General features: G+C 42.7%; 1 protein-coding gene across 7 annotated transcripts in view; it reads left to right on the top strand.

Annotated features, from left to right (window-relative positions):
* The window catches only part of LOC110538899 (opioid-binding protein/cell adhesion molecule), a 560346-nt gene that overhangs the window by 506508 nt on the left and 26212 nt on the right, over positions 1-27626 (top strand). For all 7 annotated transcript variants that reach the window (XM_036937611.1, XM_036937614.1, XM_036937610.1 and 4 more), the window contains one exon: positions 17868-17996. In XM_036937611.1, the coding sequence (XP_036793506.1) occupies positions 17868-17996 (129 nt within the window). The remainder of the gene's footprint in view (positions 1-17867; positions 17997-27626) is intronic.

Genomic DNA, 27626 nt, shown 5'->3' with positions numbered 1-27626 from the left:
AGGTTTTAAAAATAGGTTCTAATTGACTCAAAATTCCATGACATGCAGTAAGGCATTGTTAGCAGAATAGAAACATTGTCTCGAAGACTTGATCAGGCTGTTGATTGTGGAATGTTGTCCCACTCCTCTTCAATGACAAGCTAAACTACTTCTATGCTCGCTTCGAGGCAAATAACAATGAAACATGCATAAGAGCTGTTCTGGAAGACTGTGGGATCACGCTTTCTGCAGCCAATGTAAGACCTTCAAACAGGTCAACATTCACAAGGCAGCAGGGCCAGATGGATTACCAGGACATGTACTGCGAGCATGTACTGACCAATTGGCAAGTGTCTTCACTGACATTTTCAACATCTCCCTGTCCGAGTCTGTAATACCAACATGTTTTAAGCAGACCACTATAGTGCCTGTGCCCATGAACACTAAGGTAACAAGCCTAAATGTCTACCAACCTGTAGCACTCAAGTCTGTAGCCTTGAAGTGATTTGAAAGGCTAGTCATGGCTCACATAAACTCTAGACCCACTCCAATTTGCATACCGCCCCAACAGATCCACAGATAATGCAATCTCTATTGCAGTCCACAATGCCCTTTCCCACCTGTACAAAAGGAACACCTATGTGAGAATGCTATTCATTGACTACAGCTCAGCGTTCAACACCATAGTGCCCTCAAAGCACATCAATAAGCTAAGGATCCTGGGACTAAACACCTCCCTCTGCAACTGGACCCGGGACTTCCTGACGTGTCACCTCCAGGTGGTAAGGGTAGGTAACAACACATCCACAATGCTGATCCTCAACACAGGGGCCCCTCAGGGGTGCGTGCTCAGTCCTTCTTCTTTATTCCCTGCTCGCTCATGACTGCATGGCCAGGCACGACTCCAACACCATCATTAAGTTTGCCGATAACACAACAGTGGTAGGCCTGATCACGGAAAACGACGAGACCGACTATAGGGAGGAGGTCAGAGACCTGGCCATGTGGTGTCAGGACAACAACCTCTCCCTCAACTTGATCAAGACAAAGGAGATGATTGTGGACTACAGGAAAAAGAGGGCCGAGCACGCCCCCATTCTCATTGATGGGGCTGCAGTGGAGCAGGTTGAGAGCTTCAGGTTCCTTGGTGGCCACATCACCAACAAACTAACATGGTCTAAGCACACCAATACCGTGATGAAGAGGGCACGACAAAACCTATTCCCCTTCAGGAGACTGAAAAGATTTGGTATGGGTCCTCAGATCCTCAAAAGGTTCTACAGCTACACCATCGAGAGCATCCTGGCTGATTGCATCACTGCCTGGTATGGCAACTGCTCGGCCTCCGACCGTAAGGCACTACAGAGGGTAGTGCGAACGGCCCAGTACATCACTGGGGCCAAGCTTCCTGCCATCCAGGACCTATATACCAGGCTGTTTCAGAGGAAGGCCCTAAAAATTGTCAAAGACTCCAGCCACCCTAGTCATAAACTGTTCTCTCTTCGACCGCATGGCAAGCGGTACTGGAGCGCCAAGTCTAGGTCTAAGAGGCTTCTAAACAGTTTCTACCCCAAGCCATAACACTCCTGAACATCTAATCAAATGGCTACCCAGGCTATTTGCATCCCCTCCCCCCCTTTTATGCCGCTGCTACTCTCTGTTGTTATCAGCTATGCGTAGTCACTTTAATAACTCTACCTACATGTACATATTATGTCAACTAACCGGTGCCCCCTCACAATGACTGTTACCCCCCTGTATATAGTCTCGCTATTGGTATTTTACTGCTGCTCTTTATTTACTTGTTACTTTTTTTTCTTATTCTTCTCCAAAAAAAAATGTTTTAACTGCATTGTTGGTTAGGGGCTCGTAAGTAAGTATTTCACTGTTGTATTCGGCACATTTGATTTGATTTTATATTGTTAGATATTGGCGGGAACTGGAAAAACTATTGTACGAGTCAATCCAGACCATCCCAAACATGCTTAATGGGTGACATGTTTGGTGAGTATGCAGGCCATGGAAGAACTGGGACATTTTCAGCTTCCAGGAATTGTGCCTAGATCCTTGCAACATTTGCCCAATGAAGTCAGTTACAAATCTCTGCAGTCAGGTCAAGAATGCAGTCCCTGAGACAGTTTCTGACAGTTTGTGCAGAAGTTATTCGGCTGTGCAAACCCACAGCGGCAACACCTCCTCCATTTGCATTTATATTTTTCCTATATATTCTATAACCATGTATAGATACTACGGCATCATCAAAGGAATGATCTAAGTGTGTTTCAGAAATGGCCAGAATATGCATGTTTTCAAGTGTTAGTAAGTTGTACATTTCATGAACCTTGTTTCTCAGGCTACATATGTTAGTATGGGCTGTTTCTTGTCCTTTTCTGGGTTGCTTGTTTGTTTTTTGTGCTATTCTGAGAGGCTGATCCAAGTTAAACATGTCCATGACAATTACGTTTGAGTCAATGGTACTGAGTGGTCTGGCAGATGGTTTCACTGCAAACATTGGAATTCAATTCTATGAATTTAATTATTACAGACAATACAAGCCCGGATGTGGAGGTCCTGGGCTGGTATGGTTACATGTGGTCTGCGGTTGTATGTACTGCCAAGTTCTCTAAAACAACTTTGGAGGTGGCTTATGGTAGATAAATGAACATTCAGTTCTCTGGGAACAGCTCTACTGGACATTCCTGCAGTACGCATGCAATTTGCAGGCCACCTCAAAACTTAAGACATTTGTGGCATTTTGTTGTGCCTTAACTGCACATTTTAGAGTGACCTTTTATTGTCCTCAGCACAAGGTGCACCTGTGCAATTCCCATGCTGTTTAATCATTTTACTGATATGCCACACCTGTCAGGTGGATGGATTATCTTGGCAAAGAAGAAATGCTCACTAACAGGGATGTAAACAAATTTGTTCACACAATTTGAGAGTTTTTTTTTTTGCACTTATGTAAGATTTCTGGAATCTTTGATTTCAGCTCTTGACACATGAGACAAACACTTTACATCTTGTGTTTATATTTCTGTTCAGTGTAATTCACCAATACATTTCTTGGGAGTCCAAAAAATATTGTTATCAGGTTGTAAATCACAGCTGGCCTGGTACATTGTTTTCTACCACCAGCCATCAAGGATGCACTGTTTCAGTTTCAATAACTCAATATTTTGAACAAAAAACGGACGACTGTAACTAAGGCTGGGAATGTCAATACAATCAAACCAGCAATCACAATTCAAAACGAGGCTAATATGCTAGCGCACGTCTGAAACACAAGGCCCGCGGGCGAGTATAAATTAGTCAAGAGTTGAGTTCTCTACTTTATGAACTTACAGCCTGATGCGCTCGCATTAGTGAATACAACTTCAATTGCGCTGCTTTCATGTGTCCCATTTACAGCACGCAATGGAGGGAAAGTGTACAGACACATGCCACAGTCCTAGCTCGGCTACGAACATTTTGCAGTCTGGCTTCAGTTTTTAAGCTTGGCAATGAATACCCAATAAACAAAACTTGCAACAACAAAAAAACATGCAAAGGAGAAACGTGTAGGCCTATTACAGCAACAATTAAGTCGTATCCTAGGATGGCTACTCATCTACAATATATTTTGAGTGCACCATACAGCAATACTGCATTCAACGGCACTGGTCATCCATGCAGTGCAAAACAAAATGAAAAATGTTTTAAGTTTAAATGTTACAACAAACCTATAGCTACATTTTTGTTATTGTGAGTTACTAAATATTTTTTGATTATCCACATCTGCAAGCATGGCAGCAAAGACTGGGCAAATATGATTTATCTCCTTTTGTTTTAATATGTTAAAATGCTCTACACAGTATTCCAAGTACATAAGTGGACATTATATTTTTTCTAATAAAACAATGGCCATTTTTGGGGGGTTTGTAAAAACAAAGAGGCTATGTCTGGCATGCGAAGTGTGTGTTTTTTTCAATATGGCCCATGTGCTAATTGAGTTTGATACACCTGGGCTAGTGTATCTACTTATCTAGTTAGCTATTTATTTAGCAAGCTAAAAACACAGAGCCTAATGGTATCTAGCTAGCTAGCTGCTGGGAGGATGTCATGTCATTGCATGAGTGGGTCAGTGACTGACTTTTTCCCTTAATATTGTTTTTCAGTGGCTACAGCTAGAGATGCAGGTGTCTTTTGGTTAGCAGGCAAGTTCCCATTCAGTTGTCAAAACATGGGTTGGGACAAGCATGCATTGGCAGACAAGCTGCAGAGGGACGATCAGGCTACTATTCCCCATTGTTTAAGTGCAATTTTGATTGCCAACTAGCTTAAAAAGTTTGAGAGGGTTTAGCTAATGTTTCCTCATTAGATTTTAGCTTATCTCGCTCTGACTAGCATTAGTTGTTGATCTTGGGGATGTGCATAGGTAACTGAGGGAGAGAGACCCTACCTTTTCATGGTTGTTTGATCAATGGGACTGTGATGTTCCCAAATGTTAGAGGACATCCATGGTATTTACATATTTGCAGAAATCCATTCATTTGTACTTTGTGACTTTTTGCCAAAGCATTCTAATGATCTGAAGTTGCTCATACCATAAATACCTTGTTGAGTATTGTGAAGTTCACTTATATAACCCAAGGTAGTGTATGTATGTACATGCTTTTGTAGTCTGGTCCCATACTGTGTGTACTGTAGTCAACTCTTCCGTTGTTGTCAAGCCTTATGTATGACGTGTGTTTAAAGATATAAGAGATGGCAACAGCACATACATGTGACTGAGTTCATTATTATGCACTTATGAACCTGTCTTTTCATTTGAAGATATATTATTTGAAATATATAAAAGATACTGCCATTGGGATCCAATGAATAGAAAGAGTGTGCAGAGGCTCATTGTCAAATGACCAAACAGACAGAGCAATCCAGTCATCTTGAATATGAAGTTACTGCTGATTTGTTAAGTAGGTTAACGAAGTACAGAAATATCCACCCACCCACCCGCACAAAACAATACCAGACAAAAACAGGATGCACTTACTACAAGATAATTAAACCAAATCACATGACGCCAATTTACGCTAATCAATTTCCATTCCAAATGGATACTTGCCGTATTAAAAGTTTACGGGGGGTGATCATGACGTGAATTTATTTTTCAAATGGTGAAATAAGTAAGCCGATTTGAATAGGTCCACAGCTGGATGTTAAAAACTGTCTTATATTTCTATGTGGGTAGTTTGGCGTTCCAGCTGGGAAGTTAAGAAGATAACATTCTCCCTAATTAGGAAAAGCTGCTTATTCTGTTATTCCCTTGAACAGTCCCATCACTAGCCTATAAAACCAACAGAGGGAATATTATGTTTATAACAAGAACATATTCCACATGAAAATACTATTTCAATTTGAGCTGGCGCATCAAGTGCTTCAGAATACCATTAACGGAGTGTGCCGGTAGTTGGGCTCCTCAGCAGAGCTAACTTCGGAGTCCTCTGATAGATTACCCCCGAATTAGCCAAACTCAGGACTTTTATAGATTCAATTCATCATAATTGCCTATAAGATGGGAAGCAGTTTTAAATGTGTGTTGTTTGTGTGTGTACTGTGTATGTTGATTCATGGAGAACATTTTATAGTGATTGCATAATGGGGATAATAACCATGCAGATTGTATTTAACACAGAAAGGGGAAATTTATAGTACAACAGTGCTGCAGTGGACACTGTACTTGTTCTGCTCTTCTTACTTCAAGGACCTCTGTTTGATGGTCATAAACAAATATAGCACAATCTGTTTTTTTTTGTTCATAGTGTAGCTGACATAACATGATGCTTACTATTGTGTAAAGCAAAGGTGTAGTCTTTTGTAAAACTAGCTGAAGCATGTGTTAACACCTCTGACACTAAGCATACAGTATATTAGAGAGCATACAATATATTACAGTATATTACTTTGGCTTCCATTGCTCTTGATTCCCTGCTATTTCTGTACTGTCTAAATAATAATACAAATGCTGAAGGTGTATGGAAGGTTACTGGAATTGTGCAAAACTAATTAGTGGACCCATAATTGCACCCTACTACTACATATACAGTATATTGTATTACGCTTTAGTTGGAATGTGTTGTCTTGCTAAATGAAACCGATTGTAAAATAATCAGTCATGACACAGATAATGAATACTATTAGACCAACATTTGTGACCTACCGTAGTGTTTTTACAATGGATACAATTATAGACTCAAAGCTAGAAAATGGTATATCATACACTACAGTTGAGGAACAATGGGAAAGTAATTCTGCTTTGAAAGTTGATAACCTTTGGATTCACATGTGAGGCTATGTACTAAACAACCAAAGATTTCAAGACTGAAGGCTGGCTTATACTATGGGTGTGTTTGTAAATTTAATCTGTAGTGCCAGAGTGTGCTCTGGGCATTCGTAAATTGAGATTGTTTGGCTCTCGGAAAGTTCAGAGCACAGACTGGACGCTCTGGCTGTAAAATTAGGGTCGATCCGAGCGTTCTGCCCTGACAACAGGATTCAAGCACCCAAGCTAATTGGCTAATGTTTGCTAGGTTGCTAGCTACTTCCAGACACAAATGAAAGAACAGCTCACGCTGACCATTTTACTCGCCCTAGCAGAGCTTGTGTAGGCTATTTCTTATGTTATCCAGAGCATTGGTGACTGGATAACAATTGAATTACACTTGTTTTGCCAACATTTACTGACACTGGCCATATTCAACAGGTGTTGAGCATTCGTAAATTCCATGGTTGCCCTTAGTTTGAAGATGTAATCAGGAGACGGTTGTTTTATACAACAGCCTTCTGTGTGTTCTCTTTTCGACTCTGTCTGCATATTTGCAATCAAACACCAGAATTTTCACCATCTCATTAGCTATCATACTCGAAGTCCACTGATTCAGAACTCAGTCCTCCAGAAAGTGGAGAGCTACCTTGTGTAGTTCTACTACGTGATATATTTAAAAGAAAAAGCTGCATAATAAAGGATTACCTACACATACTAACAAGCTCATATTATAGACAGAACTGTGCTACATGGCAGACCAATCCGAACTCATCTCTCGGCATATCCAGTCCACTCATTATCTCAACCAATCATGACTAGCGGGAAGATTGCTGACTTTTTCTGTGGCTAAACCAACTAGGTTTGTAATTTAACAATTTTGTTCGTATTTACAGATGGCATGCAAATCTCTAATTAAGGCACATGAAAGTTCACATGTTCCAGAAGGCATTTCTTCCAAAAATAGCATTTTGATTTAAAAAAAGTTTAAGTTAAAATGGCTCTCCTGTGAAGTAGTGACGCGCGACATACAACTAGTTTCCTGGAACGTGTCACACTTTGCTTTAGTATGATAGGGAGTTTGACCCAATATTGGATTCAGGATGCTATCCAACTGCAAAACGTACAGAATCTCTATCTAAACCTGTTTGATTGAAAGTGCAATTAGCTTGGAAATACAATGAATTCAATTGTTTGCTTTTGTTTTCATTCAACTGAAATCAATGAGCATTATTCTAGATTTCATATTCTCAGAAGTTTGGCATGGAAAGTTAAAGCATTGTTGTTATTAGCAATTTGTGTATCCATCAATACTTAGCTACTTTTAATTCCTCAGAAATGCGAGAACAAGTGATAGTGCAATACAAACGTCCTAATAGAGACACATCTCCATATGAAACAAACCAAATAAGCCATTTTCAGAGGTTTTACCTTTGCACCCCCAAAACATTCTCCCAGATGCTCTCCTGTGATCAAAACAGGCGCCCTGACAGCTGAATTATTTTTTATTACTCTCTTAACCATCCCCAACTGGGAGCCGCCACTGAAATCAATGGAAGGGATTTGTTATAGTCCTTGCACTAATCAAAACCAACAAACTGAGAGATGTAGAGGTCGAAGTCCAGGGCAAGGGGCATTTAGTGGAACAGGGGAAGGGAAGTGTAGATAACCAGCAGTCTGTTAGGTAGTTAAAGTATGCTGTTGTCAATGCTTTGTGTCCCTTAGACAGCACAAGGACGCCAGTGATTCTGACTGTATCCAATTGTTTTTTGTTTCCAACTATGTATATGGCACTGTTTAAGTTGTTTATGGGGTTGCATTGTCATGGTGTTCAGCCTAAATTGGTGCTATCCAAAGTATTTTGCTAACCAGGTTGGCGTGTTTACTGTAGTTCCATGGCAACTCCAAAATGTGTGCGATTGATAAAGACAGGAGAAATGTTAGACTACTCCAATACTCTGATAATTTAACTGCTCACTGTTCTGTTTCCCTAAGATACAGGCAGTATACACAACCTGATTCAGCTAAATACAGCCAAACCCAATGCTTATTTTCATTTCAGTAGCAGTGCAAGCTTCAATCTCTCAGTCCCACCACCACCATCACAAACAGTTCCAGTGCACTGCACTATCCTCTTGCCTCGAGGCCATTCAGTGTGGGCCCAGTTATTACAAGGCTTTTCCAGAGTGACAAATAAAGAATAAAATATGTATCCATCCCAAGAGGGAGAGGAGGGAGGGAGGACAGAGGAGGAGAGGAAGGAGGGGAGGGGGGATTGGTAATATTTCCCTCCCTGTATGGAGCTCTCGATGTAGTCATGACCTAGCTCAGCAGCCGCCCTGCCGCCTCACCGCTTCATGATAGATAGATGGCTTAGAGGCTTCTGCCAGATCAGAAGGGATCCCTGGTATCTCACACCACCGCAGTACCTGACTGGCAATGTGTGTCCGCTAGACCAGGGTTGTGTCCCAAATGGCACCATATTCCCTATTTACTGCACTACTTTGGACCAGGGCCCATAGGACTCTGGTCAAAAAAGTGCAATTTACAGGGAAAAGGGTTCCATTTGGGAGACTGACCTGAAACCATTGGTAGTGGCCTCAGATGAATTAATATAACCTCTCCCAAAAATGAATATATATATGATGGAAATCGGGAATGAACGCATTAATAAAAAGACGCTGAAATTGACTTGGCATCCACTTTTTTTTTGTGGGGGGGGGGGGGGGGGGGGGCTAGCTATTACAGACTACAAAGGGAAGCACAGCCGAGAGCTGCCCAGTGACACAAGCCTACCAAACAAGCTAAATTACTTCTATGCTCTCTTCAAGGAAAGTAACACTGAAGCATACATGAGAGTGTGTGATCACGCTGTCCGTAGCCGATGTGAGTACGACCTTTAAACAGGTCAACATACAGACGGATTACAAGGATGTATACTCCGAGCATGCGCTGACCAACTGGCAAGTGTCTTCACTGACATTTTCAACCTGTCCCTGACTGAGTCTGTAATACCAACATGTTTCAAACAGACCAACATAGTCCCTGTGCCCAAGAACACTAAGGTAACCTGCCCTAAATGACTACCGACCCATAGCACTCACGTCTGTATCCATGAAATGCTTTGAAAGGCTGGTCATGGCTCACATCAACACTATTATCCCAGAAACCCTAGACCCACTCCAATTTGCATACCGCCCCAACAAATCCACAGATGATGCAATCTCTATTGCACTTAACACTGCCCTTTCCCACCTAGACAAAAGGAACACCTATGTGAGAATGCTATTCATTGACTACAGCTCAGCCAGCGTTCAACACCATAGTGCCCTCAAAGCTCATCACCAGGCTAAGGACCCTGGGACTAAACACCTCCCTCTGCAACTGGATCCTGGACTTCCTTTCGGGCCGCGCCCAGGTGGTAAGGGTAGGTAACAACACATCTGACACACTGATCCTCAACACAGGGGACATTCAGGGGTGCGTGCTCAGTCTCCTCCTGTACTCCCTGTTCACTCATGACTGCATGGTCAGGCAAGACTTCAACACCATCATCAAGTTTGCCGATAACACAATAGTGGTAGACCTGATCACCAGCAACGATGAAACAGCTTATAGGGAGGAGGTCAGAGACCTGACTGTGTGGTGCCAGGACAACAACCTCTCCATCAATGTGATCAAGACAAAGGAGATGATTGTGGACTACAGGAAAAGGAGGACCGAGCATGCCCCCATTCTCATAGACAGGGCTGTAGTTGAGCAGGTTGAGAGCTTCAAGTTCCTTGGCATCCACATCACCAACTAACTAACATGGTCCAAGCACACCAAGAAGAAGGCATGACAAAAACCATACCCCCTTAAGAGACTGAAAAGATTTGTCATGTGTCCTCAGATCCTCAAAAGGTTTTACAGCTGCACCATTGAGCGCATCATGACTCGTTGCATCACTGCCTGGTATGGTAACTGCTTACCCTCCGACCGCAAGGCACTACAGAGGGTAGTGTGTACGGCCCAGTACATCAACGGGGCGAGGCTTCCAGCCATCCAGGACCTCTATACCAGGGGGTATTAGAGGAAGGCTTTAAAAATTGTCAAAGACACCAGCCACCCTAGTCATAGACTGTTCTCTCTGCTACTACACGACAAGCGGTTCCGGAGCGCCAAGTCTAGCTCCAAGAGACTTCTAAACACCTTCTACCCCAAGCCATAAGACTCCTGAACATCTAATCAAATGGCTACCCAGACTATTTGCATTGCCCCCACCCTCTTCTACGCTGTTGCTACTCTCTGTCATTATCTATGCATAGTCACTTTAGTAAGTCTACATACATGTACATATTAGCTCAATTACCTCAACACAGGTGCCCTCCTGAAATTGACTCTGTACCGGTCCCCGTCTATATAGCCCCGCTATAGTAATTTACTGCTGCTCTTTAATGTTTTGTTATTCTTTTTTAGATATTGTCTTAAAAACTGCACTGTTCGTTAAGGGCTCTACACCTGTTGTATTCTGCATATGTGACAAATCAAATTTGATTTGATATGAAAGGCCTGATTGGTGGAGTGCTGCAGAGATGCTTGTACTTCTGGAAGGTTCTCCCATCTCCACAGAGGAACTCTGGAGCTCTGTCAGAGTGACCATTGGGTTCCCTTCTACCCCAATTGCTCAGTTTGGCCAGGCGGCCAGTTCTAGGAAGAGTCTTGGTGGTTCCAAACTTCTTCCATTTAAGAATGATGGAGGCCATTGTGTTCTTGGGAACCTTCAATGCTGCAGAATATTTTGGACCCTTCCCCAGATCTGTAACTCGACACAATCCTGTCTGAGATCTACAGACAATTCCTTCAACCTCATTGATTTTTGCTCTGATATGCACTGTCAACAGTGGGACCTTATATAGACTGGCGTGTTTCTTTCCAAATTATATCCAATCATTTTAATTTACCGCAGATGGACTCCAATGAAGTTGTAGAAACATCTCAAGGATGGTCAATGGAAACAGGAGGCACCTGAGTTCAATTTCGAGTCTCATAGCAAAGGGTCTGAATACTTATGTAAATAAGGTATTTCAGTTAGACAGTTTTTTAAGTACATCTATCTGTCTACAACCAGAATCTCCCTGCGGGACAAGCGTGGTCCTTCCTTAGTTTTCAAAGACACAGCGAGTTCAAGGGAGCCTCTGCAACAGGGAGGCTATCCCAGGCCCTCCGTGCTCTGTGTGGTCTGGTCTCCTGAGTGTACACTTTTTCTCAGTCTGCGAGAAATAAATGACGACTGGAGATACAGCGTGCAGAAGGCTGTGTTATATTTGTGGTATCTCGTCTCTCACTGACAGCTTGTCCACCTGTACCCCTTCAGTATCAAGTACTACTTGAGTACTTCAGTTTTGAGCATTCAGGATTTTCAAGTAGCGGATTGCATTTTAACACAGTGTTTATTTGTTCGATTTTCTCCAAAGTGTACAGTCTTATATTTGATAGAGTCCATTTCAGTATTTCACACACAAGCATTTTGTGTTCATAGTTGCACAGTAACGCCTGCAGTTGATAGGCAACTCTGCCTCGGCTGAGCCAACATGGTCCCCACGACCTTCCTCTCTTCTTCCTCCACACAGGAAGTGGAAGTCCTGCGGGTGCCCACCAGCGTATGCTGCTGCGTTTCCTCTGTTTTTTTGTGGGATTTGTCTCCTCTGTGACTGCAGATATCAGCTAGCTACTTTCCCCCAACGGCACACATATTTTACGTCAGCCATAAAATGGTCCAGGAAACATTGATATCATATGAACACTTCCAGCTTGGCAATTATGGCCCCTTCAAACTGCCTGTGTTGTACCTTAAAAAAACATGCTTAACCCAGACACTTTAAAGTGCGTAAGATATACTCTTGCTTGTCTGTTCTCTTCAAATCTCCTTGTTGGTAATGGTAAATATTCTTTGACCCTTCACATGTAGATAGTACATTTTCAGAGTCTGAAAAAAATGTCCAGTCTGTACTCGTGAAGTTGTGAAGTATATGTTATTGCAGTTTGTCTACTGTTGCCTACACAGTATGTACAGTAGTTAAGCACAAGTTCGGTCTGTCGATTTCTGTCCTCTGATGACCCCTCAGCTAACGGTCAGCCAGGGGCACCGTCTTGAGAATAAGTCTTAAGTCTGTCGATAGATACCCAGCCTGCTATAAGGCATATTGTTAGTGTTCATCTGGTTTATGGTATGGAACACATATACATGTAAGTTACTTTATAATTTCTGAGTTTCTGAACAGAACGATAAAGGGGAAAGCCAGAGTCCAGACAAAAACCGCTATTTGCTAAGTAGGCTACATAACATTCCTAACAACATTTGTTTTATTGACGCTTGTCACACAACTGCATGGATTACATCTAGTGCTCAAAACATGTTTTTTGAGCACTAGATACTTAGCTTCCTGATGATACTTAGCTTCCAGATACTTAGCTTCCTGATGCAGTCTGAATTTGATTTTGCAGTAGTGAAAAGAGTAGTAAGTTAACAGAGTAAGAGGCTAATGAGAATGATGAAAGACAAAGAGAGGGGAATGTAAACGAGGGAGAGAGACACCAGAGCAATAGAGAATCAGGGACACGAGCGAACCTGTGCTTTCCGAGGGTTCTCCTGACCATCGTCAGGTGATTCGAGCTGTGAGCAGAGCTGTGATGGTTAAAGCGCAATACTACAAAGGCGGCTACGTGAATCAGCTAGTCATGTTTTCCATAGGAAAGTGTCAGTATGCGGAATGGTGATGAGCTTGAAGGCTGTTTTTAGTTTTGAATTGAATCAAATCAAATTTATTTATATAGCCCTTTGTACATCAGCTGATATCTCAAAGTGCTGTACAGAAACCCAGCCTAAAACCCCAAACAGCAAGCAATGCAGGTGTAGAAGCACGGTGGCTAGGAAAAACTCCCTAGAAAGGCCAAAACCTAGGAAGAAACCTAGAGAGTAACCAGGCTATGTGGGGTGGCCAGTCGTCTTCTGGCTGTGCCGGGTGGAAATAACAGAACATGGCCAAGATGTTCAAATGTTCATAAATGACCAGCATGGTCAAATAATAATAATCACAGGCAGAACAGTTGAAACTGGAGCAGCAGCACGGCCAGGTGGACTGGGGACAGCAAGGAGTCATCATGTCAGGTAGTCCTGAGGCATGGTCCTAGGGCTCAGGTCCTCCGAGAGAGAGAAAGAAAGAGAGAATTAGAGAGGGCATACTTAAATTCACACAGGACACCGGATAGGACAGGAGAAGTACTCCAGATATAACAAACTGACCCTAGCCCCCCGACACATAAACTACTGCAGCATAAATACTGGAGGCTGGGACAGGAGGGGTCAGGAGACACTGTGGCCCCATCCGAGGACACCCCCAGACAGGGCCAAACAGGAAGGATAAACCCCACCCACTTTCCCAAAGCACAGCCCCCACACCACTAGAGGGATATCTTCAACCACCAACTTACCATCCTGAGACAAGGCCGAGTATAGCCCACAAAGATCTCCGCCACGGCACAACCCAAGGGGAGGCGCCCCCCCCAATTGACATGTTTAAGGAAAGGATAGAGTGAGGAATACAACATAACTGGGCTGCTCCAAAAGCCTCTGTTGATGTAGTCTTTTCAAAATAGTTTATTTTCATTTAAAAAAAATAATATTTATTATTTTTACATTTTCAGTTGTCCAAAGACATACAATAACAGTTGAATAAGGACATTTAATATACAAGACATGAAAGGTTTTATCATGCCCTCTTCATGACGGTCTTAGTGTGTTTGGACCATGACAGTTTGTTGGCGATGTGGCCACCAAGGAACTTAAAGCTCTCAACCTGCTCCACTGCAGCCCCCTCGGTCCTCCTTTTCCTGTAGTCCACAATCATCTCCTTTGTCTTGATCACGTTGAGGGAAAGGTTGTTGTCCTGGCACCACACGGCCAGGTCTCTGACCTCCTCCTATAGGCTGTCTCATCGTTGTTGGTGATCAGGCCTACCACTGTTGTGTCATCGGCAAACTTGATGATGGTGTTGGAGTCGTGCCTGGCCATGCAGTCATGAGTGAACAGGGAGTACAGGAGGGGACTGAGCAGGGCCCCCATGTTCAGGATCAGCGTGGCAGATGTGTTGTTACCTAACCTTACCACCTGGGGGCGGCCCGTCAGGAATTCCAGGATCCAGTTGCAGAGGGAGGTTTAGTCCCAGGGTCCTTAGCTTAGTGATCAGTTTTAAGGGCACTATGGTGTTGAACGCTGAGCTGTAGTTAATTAATTGCATTCTCACATAGGTGTTCCTTTGGTCCAGGTGGGAAAGGCAGTGTTGAGTGCAATAGAGATTGCATCATCTGTGGATTTGTTGGGGCGGTATGTAAATTGGAGTGGGTCTAGAGTTTCTGGGATAATGGTGTTGATGTGAGCTATGACCATCCTTTCAAAGCACTTCATAGCTGCAGACGTGAGTGCTACGGGTTGGTAGTCATTTAGGAAGGTTAAATTAGTGTTCTTGGGCACAGGGACTATGGTGGTCTGCTTGAAACATGTTGGTATTACAGACTCAGTCAGTGACAGGTTGAAAATGTCAGTGAAGACACTTGCCAGTTGGTCTCAGTGCATGCTCGGAGTGCACGTCCTGGTAATCCGTCTGGCCCTGTGGCCCTGTGAATGTTGACCTGTTTTAAGGTTTTTCTCACATCAGCTAAGGAGAGCATGATCACACAGTTGTCCAGAACAGCTGATGCTCTCATGCGTGCTTCAGTGTTACTTGCCTCGAAGTCAGCATTGAAGTAATTTAGCTTGTCTGGTAGGCTAGTGTCACTAGGCAGCTCTCGGCTGTGGTTCCCTTTGTAGTCTGTAATAGTTTGCAAGCCCTGCCACAACCCAACGAGCGTTGGAGCCAGTGTAGTGCGGTTCAATCTTTATCCTGTATTGAGGCTTTGACTGTTTTATGGTTCATCGGAGGGCATATTGGTATTCTTATAAGCGTCTGGGTTAGAGTACCACTCCATGAAAGCGGCAGCTCTACTCTTTAGCTGAGTGTGGATGTTGCCTGTAATCCATGGCTTCTGGTTTGGGTATGTACGTACGTCACTGTGGGAATGACATAATTGATGCACTTATTGATGAAGCCAGTTACTGATGTGGTGTTCTCCTCAATGCCATTGGATGAATCCCTGATTATATTCCAGTCTGTGCTCGCAAAACAGTCCTGTAGTTTAGCATCTGCTTCATCTGACCACTTTCTTATTGACCAAGTCACTGGTGCTTCCTGCTTTAGTTTTTGCTGGTAAGCAGGAATCAGGAGGGTAGAATTGTGGTCAAATTTGCCAAATGGAGGGTGAGGGAGAGCTTTGTATGCGTCTCTGTGTGTGGAGTAAAGGTGGTCTAGTTTTTTTCCCTCTGGTTGCACATTTAACATGCTGTAAGAAATTAGGTCAAATGGATTTGAGTTTCGAAGCATTAAAGTCCCCGGCCACTAGAATTGCCGTCTCTGGATCAGCGTTTTATTGTTTGCTTATGGCCATATACAGCTCATTGAGTGCTGTCTTACTGCCAGCATCGGTTTGTGGTGGTATATAGACAGCTACGAAAAATACAGGTGAAAACTCTCCTGGTAAATAGTATGGTCTACAGCTTATCATAAGATACTCTACCTCAGGCGAGCATAACTTTAAGACTTCTTTATATTTTGTGCATCAGCTGTGGTTTACAAATATACATACACCGCTACCCCTAGTCTTACCAGAGGCCACTGTTCTATCCTGTCGAAAAAGCTTAAAACCCGCTAGCTGTATGACTCGGTGAAACATAAGGTATTACAGTTTTAATGTCCCGTTGGTAGGATATACAGTGCCTTGCGAAAGTATTCGGCCCCCTTGAACTTTGCGACCTTTTGCCACATTTCAGGCTTCAAACATAAAGATATAAAACTGTATTTTTTTGTGAAGAATCAACAACAAGTGGGACACAATCATGAAGTGGAACGACATTTATTGGATATTTCAAACTTTTTTAACAAATCAAAAACTGAAAAAATTGGGCGTGCAAAATTATTCAGCCCCCTTAAGTTAATACTTTGTAGCGCCACCTTTTGCTGCGATTACAGCTGTAAGTTGCTTGGGGTATGTCTCTATCAGTTTTGCACATCGAGAGACTGTTATACGACTGATATACGACTGATTGTTGTCCTATGGACAGAGTCTCCCACCTCAGCTGTAGATCTCTGCAGTTCATCCAGAGTGATCATGGGCCTCTTGGCTGCATCTCTGATCAGTCTTCTCCTTGTATGAGCTGAAAGTTTAGAGGGACGGCCAGGTCTTGGTAGATTTGCAGTGGTCTGATACTCCTTCCATTTCAATATTATCGCTTGCACAGTGCTCCTTGGGATGTTTAAAGCTTGGGAAATCTTTTTGTATCCAAATCCGGCTTTAAACTTCTTCACAACAGTATCTCGGACCTGCCTGGTGTGTTCCTTGTTCTTCATGATGCTCTCTGCACTTTTAACGGACCTCTGAGACTATCACAGTGCAGGTGCATTTATACGGAGACTTGATTACACACAGGTGGATTGTATTTATCATCATTAGTCATTTAGGTCAACATTTGATCATTCAGAGATCCTCACTGAACTTCTGGAGAGAGTTTTCTGCACTGAAAGTAAAAGGGGCTGAATAATTTTGCACGCCCAATTTTTCAGTTTTTGATTTGTTAAAAAAGTTTGATATATCCAATAAATGTCGTTCCACTTCATGATTGTGTCCCACTTGTTGTTGATTCTTCACAAAAAGTACAGTTTTATATCTTTATGTTTGAAGCCTGAAATGTGGCAAAAGGTCGCAAAGTTCAAGGGGGCCGAATACTTTCGCAAGGCACTGTATACGTGATCGTAGTTTGTCTATTTCATTATCGATTGATTGTACGTTGTCTAATGGGACCAATGGTAAAGGTAGATTACCCTCTCGGCATATGATCCCTACAAGGCACCCGACCTTCGTCCCCGATACCTCCGTCACTTTCTCCTGCAAATGATGGGGATGAGGGCATTGTCGTGCATCTGAAGTAAATCCTTCCCGTCCGACTCGTTAAAAAATATTCCTCCAGTACGGGGTGAGTAATCACTGTCCTGATATCTATAATCTCTTTTCGGTCATAAGACAGGTTGCCAGAAACATGATGCACAAAATGTTCAAATGATGTACAAATAACACGAAAAAACATACAAAATAGCACAATTGGGTACGGGATTGTAAAACGGCAGCCATCTCCTTCAGCGCTGCTCTTCATTCCAACCTGAGTTATTTAATTCCTGCTTTACATGAGGATGAGGCTTTGATCAGTTCAAACACCCTGCCTTTTAATAAGTTGGTCGGTCTAGAAAATGATGGCTTACCCTTTTCTCCAATGGGAAAATATGTACGATAGGTATTTTAGAGAACAGTGGGGTGAATAATTGGGCCATTGATTTGATATAGGATTGCCGTACACTTCACCTCACCTCGTTGTTGTTGTTTACCTCACATGTTGGTGTTGTTGTTGCTTCTTACTTCACCTATTGTTTACCTCACCTCGTGTTGTTGTTTACCTTCACAGTTGACTTGGTATCGGAGGACGAATACCTGGACATCCCCAGTATCTCCAGACAGAGAGCGGGGACATACGAATGCACCGCCATCAACGACATCGCCACAGACGTCCAGACCGTTGAGATCACAGTCAACTGTGAGTTCAATGTCATCCCAGTCCTGGCGTGTATTTACTAGGAACCAAACAGAAGCAAACAGGCCAAAACTTGGAGGGGCTAACCTGAACTTGTCCAGTAAGAGAGACTTGTTGCAAAACGGTTTGCTACGATGTGCACTAAGCATTCTATTCTCTCGCAGACAGACATTTCACTCAGTCAATGGTTTCATGAGCAGGGATTTAATATAGACACATGGATGACGCACATGGCGGCCGCTGATTGGCTGAAAGCGCGGGGTGGTTGGAGTTTTCAACAAAGTAGCGTGACAGAAATATGATGCAAAGTTTTTGAACTACCAGTTTCTTTAAGACGATATATAAAAAGATCTGTGAATTTGAACAACAGCATAAATACACCTATTTCACTTTTACATGTAAAAAGCCGAATGACCACTGCTAAACATGCTGCCACTGTTTTGAACAGATTAGATTATAATGTGTAGAACTAGCAGCTAGCTCAATAATTAACTAGTGCACCAGGGAGAGCGCAACAAGCATGCAGATGTAATACGTGAAAACAAATGATCTAACTGGGGATATGTAGCTAATATAATGTCACAAAGCACGCCAGCCATCCTGAACTAATTGAAATATTTCCGAGTTAGTCAGATATTAGTTTAGAAAGACTTGAAATTGGCATGGAAGGTTTCTAGCTAGCAAGCTACCAGCTAGCTATAGCTGATGAACAATACAATTGGCCAGCCACAGTAATGCTTTTTTGTCCTACCAGATCCGCAATGAGAAGGTTCTATCCCTCTGTCCTTTGACTCTTGTCGAATGTAGATGTCCGGTTTATCAGGTCCCAGGCTTCCATGACTGTTAATGATTATTTATTTACAAGTTAATTATAATTATCTGTTTGCTTTAGCAGCATCTGTACCTTCTAGTATCTAGTGCGGAAGTAAGCTGTCTGGCGCGAGAGACTCATTGGGAAGGATACTAGATCAGACCCATCATTTCTGACTGAGCGCACTTTTGAGGTCCCTAGGATCGTCCATTTCCTTTGTGCTGTTATAATTGATGTTATGAAATCCTGTGATTTCATTGGGGCGGTTCCCCCTGATAGCAAATAGCTGACAAAACAATCCAATCCAATGTTCGCATGGACTATGCGCCCGCGGAGCTGCTGGCAGTCACTGGCAGAAGTGTAGTAACAACTTGTTTTGAACAATATAGTTTTTCACTATATATATATTATATATTTTTTTATTGACTATTAACAATTGGGCCACTGCCCCTAACACACATGTGGGCGGACCGCTTCTGGATGAAGCACAGCTTGTGTTTAGCTTTCTTTTGTTGCAGTTCATCAGAAAAAGTTGGAAAAGAGGTTATGCATGCTATGCATCATGTCTTATTGGACAATTATGGATTACGGTATTTGTTGCATGTTGGAAATTATTCTACCCTACATACAAATATGTAGTGTGACTCAGTAACCTAATAAAGTCAAATAAAAGCATTGCAAAGTATGCATACTACAGATAATTCAAATGATACGGGAAATAGATGAGGTATAACAGGGATGTGATGTGGTTTCAGTTAATTGGGTTTATTCTAATAATTATAACATGAACTGTGCTAAACTTGGAATGCAGCCCACATGCTCTGAAGTACCAGCTCAATTAAACGCCACTGCATTTACAAATTTGTTCTCCAAAGAATCACAATTCAACTTGATTCCAATTGTATTTACACATGACCCCCATGTGATACATTGACTAGGGCTGTTACGGTGACCGTATTACCTCCACCTCAGCGGTCACGAGTCATGAAGGCAGTCAAATTCCAAGTGACCGTTTAGTCATGGTAATTAGGCTTCTTCAAGATCTGTTGCTGCTCATGGTCATTAGTAGCCTACCAAACTTGCTACCTGCCTGGTACTCAATACTGTATTGTCCCTCTAATCACTCTGATATCAATGCAAATGTAAACCAACTATATTTATTTCTTAACTTTCCTAATATTAAGCACATTGCTTATCTTTACAACAGGAATATAGTTTACCTGGCTGGCATGAAAATAAATCATGGCAAAAGCGTACTCCACCCGCTATTTAAGTGCATATAAGAAATGTTTTTCCGCTGCCCCTATTTCGAGACAAGTGCATGACAATGGTCCATTCTAAATAAATACAAATTCACACATTATTTGGTACATGTAAAGACGAGATTAAATCCAGAATAGTCTGATGGGTGACAATAATATCACTTGTGAATTACAGCTGAAGTCAGAAGTTTACATCCACCTTAGCTAAATACATTTAAACTCAGTTTTTCACAATTCCTGACATTTAATCATAGTAAAAATTCCCTGTCTTGGGTCAGTTAGGACCACCACTTTATTTTATTAAGAATGTGAAATGTCAGAATAATAGTAGAGAGAATATATATAGTATAGTGTAATTTTTTATTTCAGCATTTATTTATTTCATCACATTGCCAGTTGGTCAGAAGTTTACATACATAAAATTAGTATTTGGTAGTATTGCCTTTAAATTGTTTAACTTGAGTCAAACAGTTTGGGTAGCCTTCCACATGATTCCCACAATAAGTTTAATGAATTTTGGCCCATTCCTCCAGACAGAGCTGGTGTAACGGAGTCAGGCTTATAGGCCTCCTTGCTCGCACACGCTTTTTCAGTTCTGCCCAAAAATGTTCTATGGGATTGAGGTCAGGGCTTTGTGATGGCCACTCCAATACCTTGACTTTGTTGTCAAGGTATTGGCCATTTTGCTACAACTTTGGAAGTATGCTTGGGGTCGTTGTCCATTTGCGACCAAGCTTTAACTTCCTGACTGATGTCTTGAGATGTTGCTTCAATATAACCACATAATTGTCCTACCTCATGATGCCATCTATTTTGTAAAGTGCACCAGTCCCTCCTGCAGCAAAGCACCCCTACAACATGAGGCTGCCACCCCCATGCTTCACGGTTGGAATGGTGTTCTTCGCCTTGCAAGCCTCCTCCTTTTTCCTCCAAACATAACGATTGTCATTATGGCCAAACAGTTCTATATATGTTTCATCAGAGCAGAGGACATTTCTCCAAAAAGTACGATCTTTGTCCCCATGTGCAGTTGCAAACCGTAGTCTGGCTTTTTTATGGCGGGTTTGGAGCAGTGGCTTCTTCCTTGCTGAGCGGCCTTTCAGGTTATGTCGATATAGGACTAATTTTACTGTGGATATAGATACTTTTGTACCTGTTTCCTCCAGCTTCTTTACACGGTCCTTTGCTGTTGTTCTGGGATTGATTTGCACTTTTCGCACCAAAGTACATAGTGTTTATACTTGCTTACTATTGTTTGTACAGATGAACGTGGTACCTTCAGGCATTTGGAAATTGCTCCCTAGGATGAACCAGACTTGTGGAGGTCTACAATTATTTTGCTGAGGTCTTGGCTGATTTTTTTTTTCCCCATGATGTCAAGCAAAGAGGGACTGAGTTTGAAGTTAGGCCTTGAAATACATCCACAGGTACACCTCCAATTGACTAAAATGATCGCAATTAGTCTATCAGAAGTTCTAAAGCCATGACATAATTTTCTGGAATTTTCAAGCTGTTTAAAGGCATAGTCAACTTAGTGTATATAAACTTCTGACCCACTGGAATTGTGATACAGTGAATTATACAGTGCCTTGCGAAAATATTCGGCCCCCTTGAACTTTGCGACCTTTTGCCACATTTCAGGCTTCAAACATAAAGATATAAAACTGTATTTTTTTGTGAAGAATCAACAACAAGTGGGACACAATCATGAAGTGGAAAGACATTTATTGGATATTTCAAACTTTTTTAACAAATGAAAAACTGAAAAATTGGGCGTGCAAAATTATTCAGCCCCTTTACTTTCAGTGCAGCAAACTCTCTCCAGAAGTTCAGTGAGGATCTCTGAATGATCCAATGTTGACCTAAATGACTAATGATGATAAATACAATCCAGCTGTGTGTAATCAAGTCTCCGTATGAATGCACCTGCACTGTGATAGTCTCAGAGGTTCGTTAAAAGTGCAGAGATTATCATGAAGAACAAGGAACACACCAGGCAGGTCCGAGATACTGTTGTGAAGAAGTTTAAAGCCGGATTTGGATACAAAAAGATTTCCTAAGCTTTAAACATCCCAAGGAGCACTGTGCAAGCGATAATATTGAAATGGAAGGAGTATCAGACCACTGCAAATCTACCAAGACCTGGCCGTCCCTCTAAACTTTCAGCTCATACAAGGAGAAGACTGATCAGAGATGCAGCCAAGAGGCCCATGATCACTCTGGATGAACTGCAGAGATCTACAGCTGAGGTGGGAGACTCTGTCCATAGGACAACAATCAGTCGTATATTGCACAAATCTGGCCTTTATGGAAGAGTGGCAAGAAGAAAGCCATTTCTTAAAGATATCCATAAAAAGTGTTGTTTAAAGTTTTCCACAAGCCACCTGGGAGACACACCAAACATGTGGAAGAAGGTGCTCTGGTCAGATGAAACCAAAATTGAACTTTTTGGCAACAATGCAAAACGTTATGTTTGGCGTAAAAGCAACATAGCTGAACACACCATCCCCACTGTCAAACATGGTGGTGGCAGCATCATGGTTTGGGCCTGCTTTTCTTCAGCAGGGACAGGGAAGATGGTTAAAATTGATGGGAAGATGGATGGAGCCAAATACAGGACCATTCTGGAAGAAAACCTGATGGAGTCTGCAAAAGACCTGAGACTGGGACGGAGATTTGTCTTCCAACAAGACAATGATCCAAAACATAAAGCAAAATCTACAATGGAATGGTTCAAAAATAAACATATCCAGGTGTTAGAATGGCCAAGTCAAAGTCCAGACCTGAATCCAATCGAGAATCTGTGGAAAGAACTGAAAACTGCTGTTCACAAATGCTCTCCATCCAACCTCACTGAGCTCGAGCTGTTTTGCAAGGAGGAATGGGAAAAAAATTCAGTCTCTCGATGTGCAAAACTGATAGAGACATACCCCAAGCGACTTACAGCTGCAATCGCAGCAAAAGGTGGCGCTACAAAGTATTAACTTAAGGGGGCTGAATAATTTTGCACGCCCAATTTTTCAGTTTTTGATTTGTTAAAAAAGTTTGAAATATGCAATAAATGTCGTTCCACTTCATGTCATTCCACTTCAAAATACAGTTTTATATCTTTATGTTTGAAGCCTGAAATGTGGCAAAAGGTCGCAAAGTTCAAGGGGGCCGAATACTTTCGCAAGGCACTGTAAATGAAATAATCTGTCTGTACACAATTGTTGGGAAAATTACTTGTGTCATGCACAAAGTAGATGTCCTAGCCAACTTGCCAAAACTATAGTTTGTTAACAAGAAATTTGTGGAGTGGTTGGAAAAGGAGTTTTAATGACTCCAACCGAAGTGAACGTAAACTTCCGACTTCAACTGTATATATTATCACTTGTGAATGATATCCAGCATAAGAAACAGCCTTTGAATCATAGTTAAACACCACATGTAGCCCAGCCCATAGGCTTATATGTTTTGATAAGGTTTGTGTCACGACTAAAGTGGCCAAATAAGCACATTAATCCGCTTTACAAGGGGTTTAGAGCCTAACTGGCATACATAAGCAGCGCATGAGTTTCAAGTTTTGGGACGATCATTTTCACCATAAAATTTCAAATTTCAAATAAAAGCATTACATGCATTATCGCATTTGCAGTCACTTTCTATAATGCCGTTTTCCGCAAATAAAACATTCCCTATTGTAGCCTGCTGCCATGTGCGCATTGCTGCGCTTATAATGTGAAGAAATAGCTTAATTGTTTATCAACATTTTAAGCTAAATGTACTGATCTGTTGTATCAGCCACATTGAGTACATTTTTTCAGGATTGCCACCTCTCACCCAGAGGTGGCAATCCTAGTAGCCGGGGACTTTAATGCAAGGAAACTTAAATCAGTTTTACCTTCAATCAACATGTTAAATGTGCAACCAGAGGGAAAAGAACTCTGGACCATCTATACTCCACACACAGAGATGCATCCCTCGCTCTCCATTTGGCAAATCTGACCATAATTATATCCTCCTGATTCCTGCTTACAAACAAAAATTCAACCAGGAAATACCAGTGACTAGATCAACAAAAAAGTGGTCAGATGAAGCAGATGCTAAGCTTCAGGACTGTTTTGCGAGCACAGACTGGAATATGTTCCGGGATTCCTCCAATGGCATTGAGCAGTACACCACATCTGTCATTGGCTTCATCAATAAGTGCATCGAGGACGTTGTCCCCACAGTGACCGTACGTACAATACATACCCCAACCAGAAACCATGGATTGCAGGCAGCATCTGCACTGAGCTAAAGGCTGGAGCTGCCACTTTCAAGGAGCGGGACTAACCCGGAAGCTTATAATAAATGCCCTCCGACGAACCATCAAAAAGGCAAAGCATCAATACAGGACAAAGATTGAATCGCACTACACCAGCTCTGACGCTCGTTGGATGTGGCAAGGCCTGCAAACCATTACAGACTACCAAGGGAAGCACAGCCGAGAGCTGCCCAGTGACACAAGCCTACCGGACGAGCTAAACTACTTCTATGCTCGCTTCGAGGCAAATAACACTGAAACATGCATGAGAGCACCAGCTGTACCGGAAGACTGTGTGATCACGCTCTCCGCAGCCAATGTGAGTAAGACCTTTAGACAGGTCAACATTCACAAGGCCGCAGGACCAGACAGATTACCAGGACGTGTACTGCGACCATGTGCTGACCAACTGGCAAGTTTCTTCACTGACATTTTCAAACTCTCCCTGTCCGAGTTTGTAATACCAACATGTTTCAAGCAGACAATCATAGTGCCTTTGCCAAGAACACTAAGGTAACCTGTCCTAAATGACTACCGATCTGTAGACATTAAGTGCTTTGAGAGGCTGGTCATGACTCACATCAACACCGTCATCCCAGAAACCCTAGACCCACTCCAATTTGCATACCGCCCGAACAGATCCACAGATGATGCAGTCTCTATTGCACTCCACAATGCCCTTTCCCACCTGGACAGATGAACACCTATGTGAGAATGCTATTCATTGACTACAGCTCAGCGTTCAATTTTTTTGCTTTTTATTTTATTTTACATTTATTTAATTAGGCAAGTCATTTAAGAACAAACTCTTCTTTTCAATGACGGCCTAGGAACAGTAACATCTTCAGGGGCAGATTGTACCTTGTCAGCTCGGGGATTTGATCTTGCAACTTTCCAGTTACTGGTCCATCACTCTAACCACAAGGCTACCTGCCGCCCCAATCAATAAGCTAAGGACCCTGGGACTAAACACCTCCCTCTGCAACTGGTTCCTGGACTTCCTGATGGGCCGCCCCCAGGTGGTAAGGTTAGGTAACAACACATCCTCAACACAAGGGCCCCTCAGGTGTGCGTGCTCAGCACCCTCCTGTACACCCTGTTAACTAATAACTGCACGGCCAGGCACGACTCCAACACCATCATTAAATTTGCCGATGACACAACAGTGGTAGACCTGATCACTGACAACAACGAGACAGCCTATAGGGAGGTCAGTGACCTGACGTGTGGTGCCAGGGCAACAACCTCTCCCTCAACGTGATCAAGACAAAGGAGATGATTGTGGACTACAGGAAAAAGAGGACCAAGCATGCCCCCATTCTCATCGACAGGGCTGCAGTGGAGCAGGTTGAGAGATTCAAGTTCCTTGGTGTCCACATCACCAACAAACTAACATGGTCCAAGCACACCAAGACAGTTGTAAAGGGGGCACAACAAAACCTATTCCCTTCCAGGAGACTAAAAAGATTTGGCATGGGTCCTCAGATCCTCAAAAGGTTCTACAGCTGCACCATCGACAGCATCCTGACTGGTTGCATCACTGCCTCCTCAGGCAACTACTCGGCCTCCGACCGCAATGCACTCCAGTGGGTAGTGCGAACGGCCCAGTACATCACCGGTGCCAAGCTTCCTGCCATCCAGGTGCTGTCAGAAGAAGGCCCTGAAAATGTTCAAAGATTCCAGCCACCCTAGTCATAGACTGTTCTCTCTGCTACCGCACGGCAAGTGGTACCGGATTACCAAGTCTAGGTCCAAGAAGCTTCTAAACAGCTTCTACCCCCAAGCCATAAGACTCCTGAACATCTAGTCAAATGGCTCCCCAGACTATTCACATCCCCCCCCCCCTTCCCCTCTCCACACCACTGCCACTCTGTTGTCATCTATGCATAGTCACTTTAATAACTCCACCTACATGTACATACTACCTCAACTAACCAGTGCCCCCGCACATTGGCTCTGTTACTGGCACCCCCCTGTATATATTGTTATTTCTTACTGCACCTCTTTAATTACTTGTTACTTTCATCTCTTATTCTTATCAATATTTTTTGAAACTGCACTGTCGGTTAGGATCTCGTAAGTAAGCAACTGTAAGGTCTACCTGTTGTATTCGGCGCATGTGACTAATACAATTTGATTTGATTTGAACAGTGAATTATTAATAAGTACCTCATCAGTCTCATTCTGATTTCGCATATTTCTTGGATATCTGCACAAACCCTAACCTTATTGATGAATCAGCAATACACAAATTGGCTTAATTATTTATTATAGGGGAGGCAATCAATGCGTGATAGAGTCCTCTTTGGCGCGTAACGAGCGCCAAAGAGGGTGAGCAGGAGAAGGCGTGACAGTACCTCCTCCCCCTTTAGGGGCGTCACCTGGCGTCCCACCTGGGCGAGCCTGACTGGCCAACCAAGGTGTGGGAGCCCGACGAGCCGTCTGTGGCGTGGGAGCCCGACGAGCCGGCTGAGGTATGACGTGTGATGGGAGCCTGCTGAGCTAACCGAGGAAAGAAAACCTATTGAGCCATTTACGGCATGGAAGCCTGATGAGCCAGCTGAGGAACCCCCGGTTCCTTCGGCAGCAGCACCTGGACCCAACATCACCAACAAAAAAACAAAAAAACTCCCTGATGCTTCCAATATTGTGCTGTCAGCATTCTGTGAGGACAGACGCTGGGAGACGAGAAGCAAGTACAGGGAGTGAATATTTAATAAATGATCAACATGAAACAAAACAAGGACAGCTTCTGGACAGGGGGAACAAAACAACATTAATGCTGACACGGGATGAAACTGAGGCAATCGATAAGTGATGGTATCCAATGAAGCCGCCATTGTTCCTCCCGCTGTTATTGAAAAACCTACACACTTGGTTGATATATTATCGAATATATATTTTAAAAACTACCTGAGGAATGATTATAAAAAACGTTTGACATGTTTCTGTGGACATTATGAAGACTATTTGGAATTTCCGTCTGCGTTGTCGTGAACGCTCTTTCCTGTGCATTTCTGAACATAACGCGACAAACAAACGTCAGTATTTTGGGTATAAAAATAATCTTTATGTAGCAAAAGGAACATTTGTTGTGTAACTGGGAGTCTCGTGAGTGAAAACATCCGAAGATCATCAAAGGTAAGCGGTTAATTTGATTGCTTTTCTGATTTTTGTGACCAAGCTTCCTGATGCTAAGTGTAAATAATGCTATGCTAGGCTATCGATAAATTTACACAAACGCTTGGATTGCTTTCGCTGTAAAGCATAAT

The sequence above is a fragment of the Oncorhynchus mykiss genome, chromosome 12 (assembly GCF_013265735.2).
Source record: "Oncorhynchus mykiss isolate Arlee chromosome 12, USDA_OmykA_1.1, whole genome shotgun sequence".
In the NCBI taxonomy this organism is placed as follows: Eukaryota; Metazoa; Chordata; class Actinopteri; order Salmoniformes; family Salmonidae; genus Oncorhynchus; species Oncorhynchus mykiss.
This window is presented reverse-complemented; position numbering and strand designations above follow the sequence as displayed.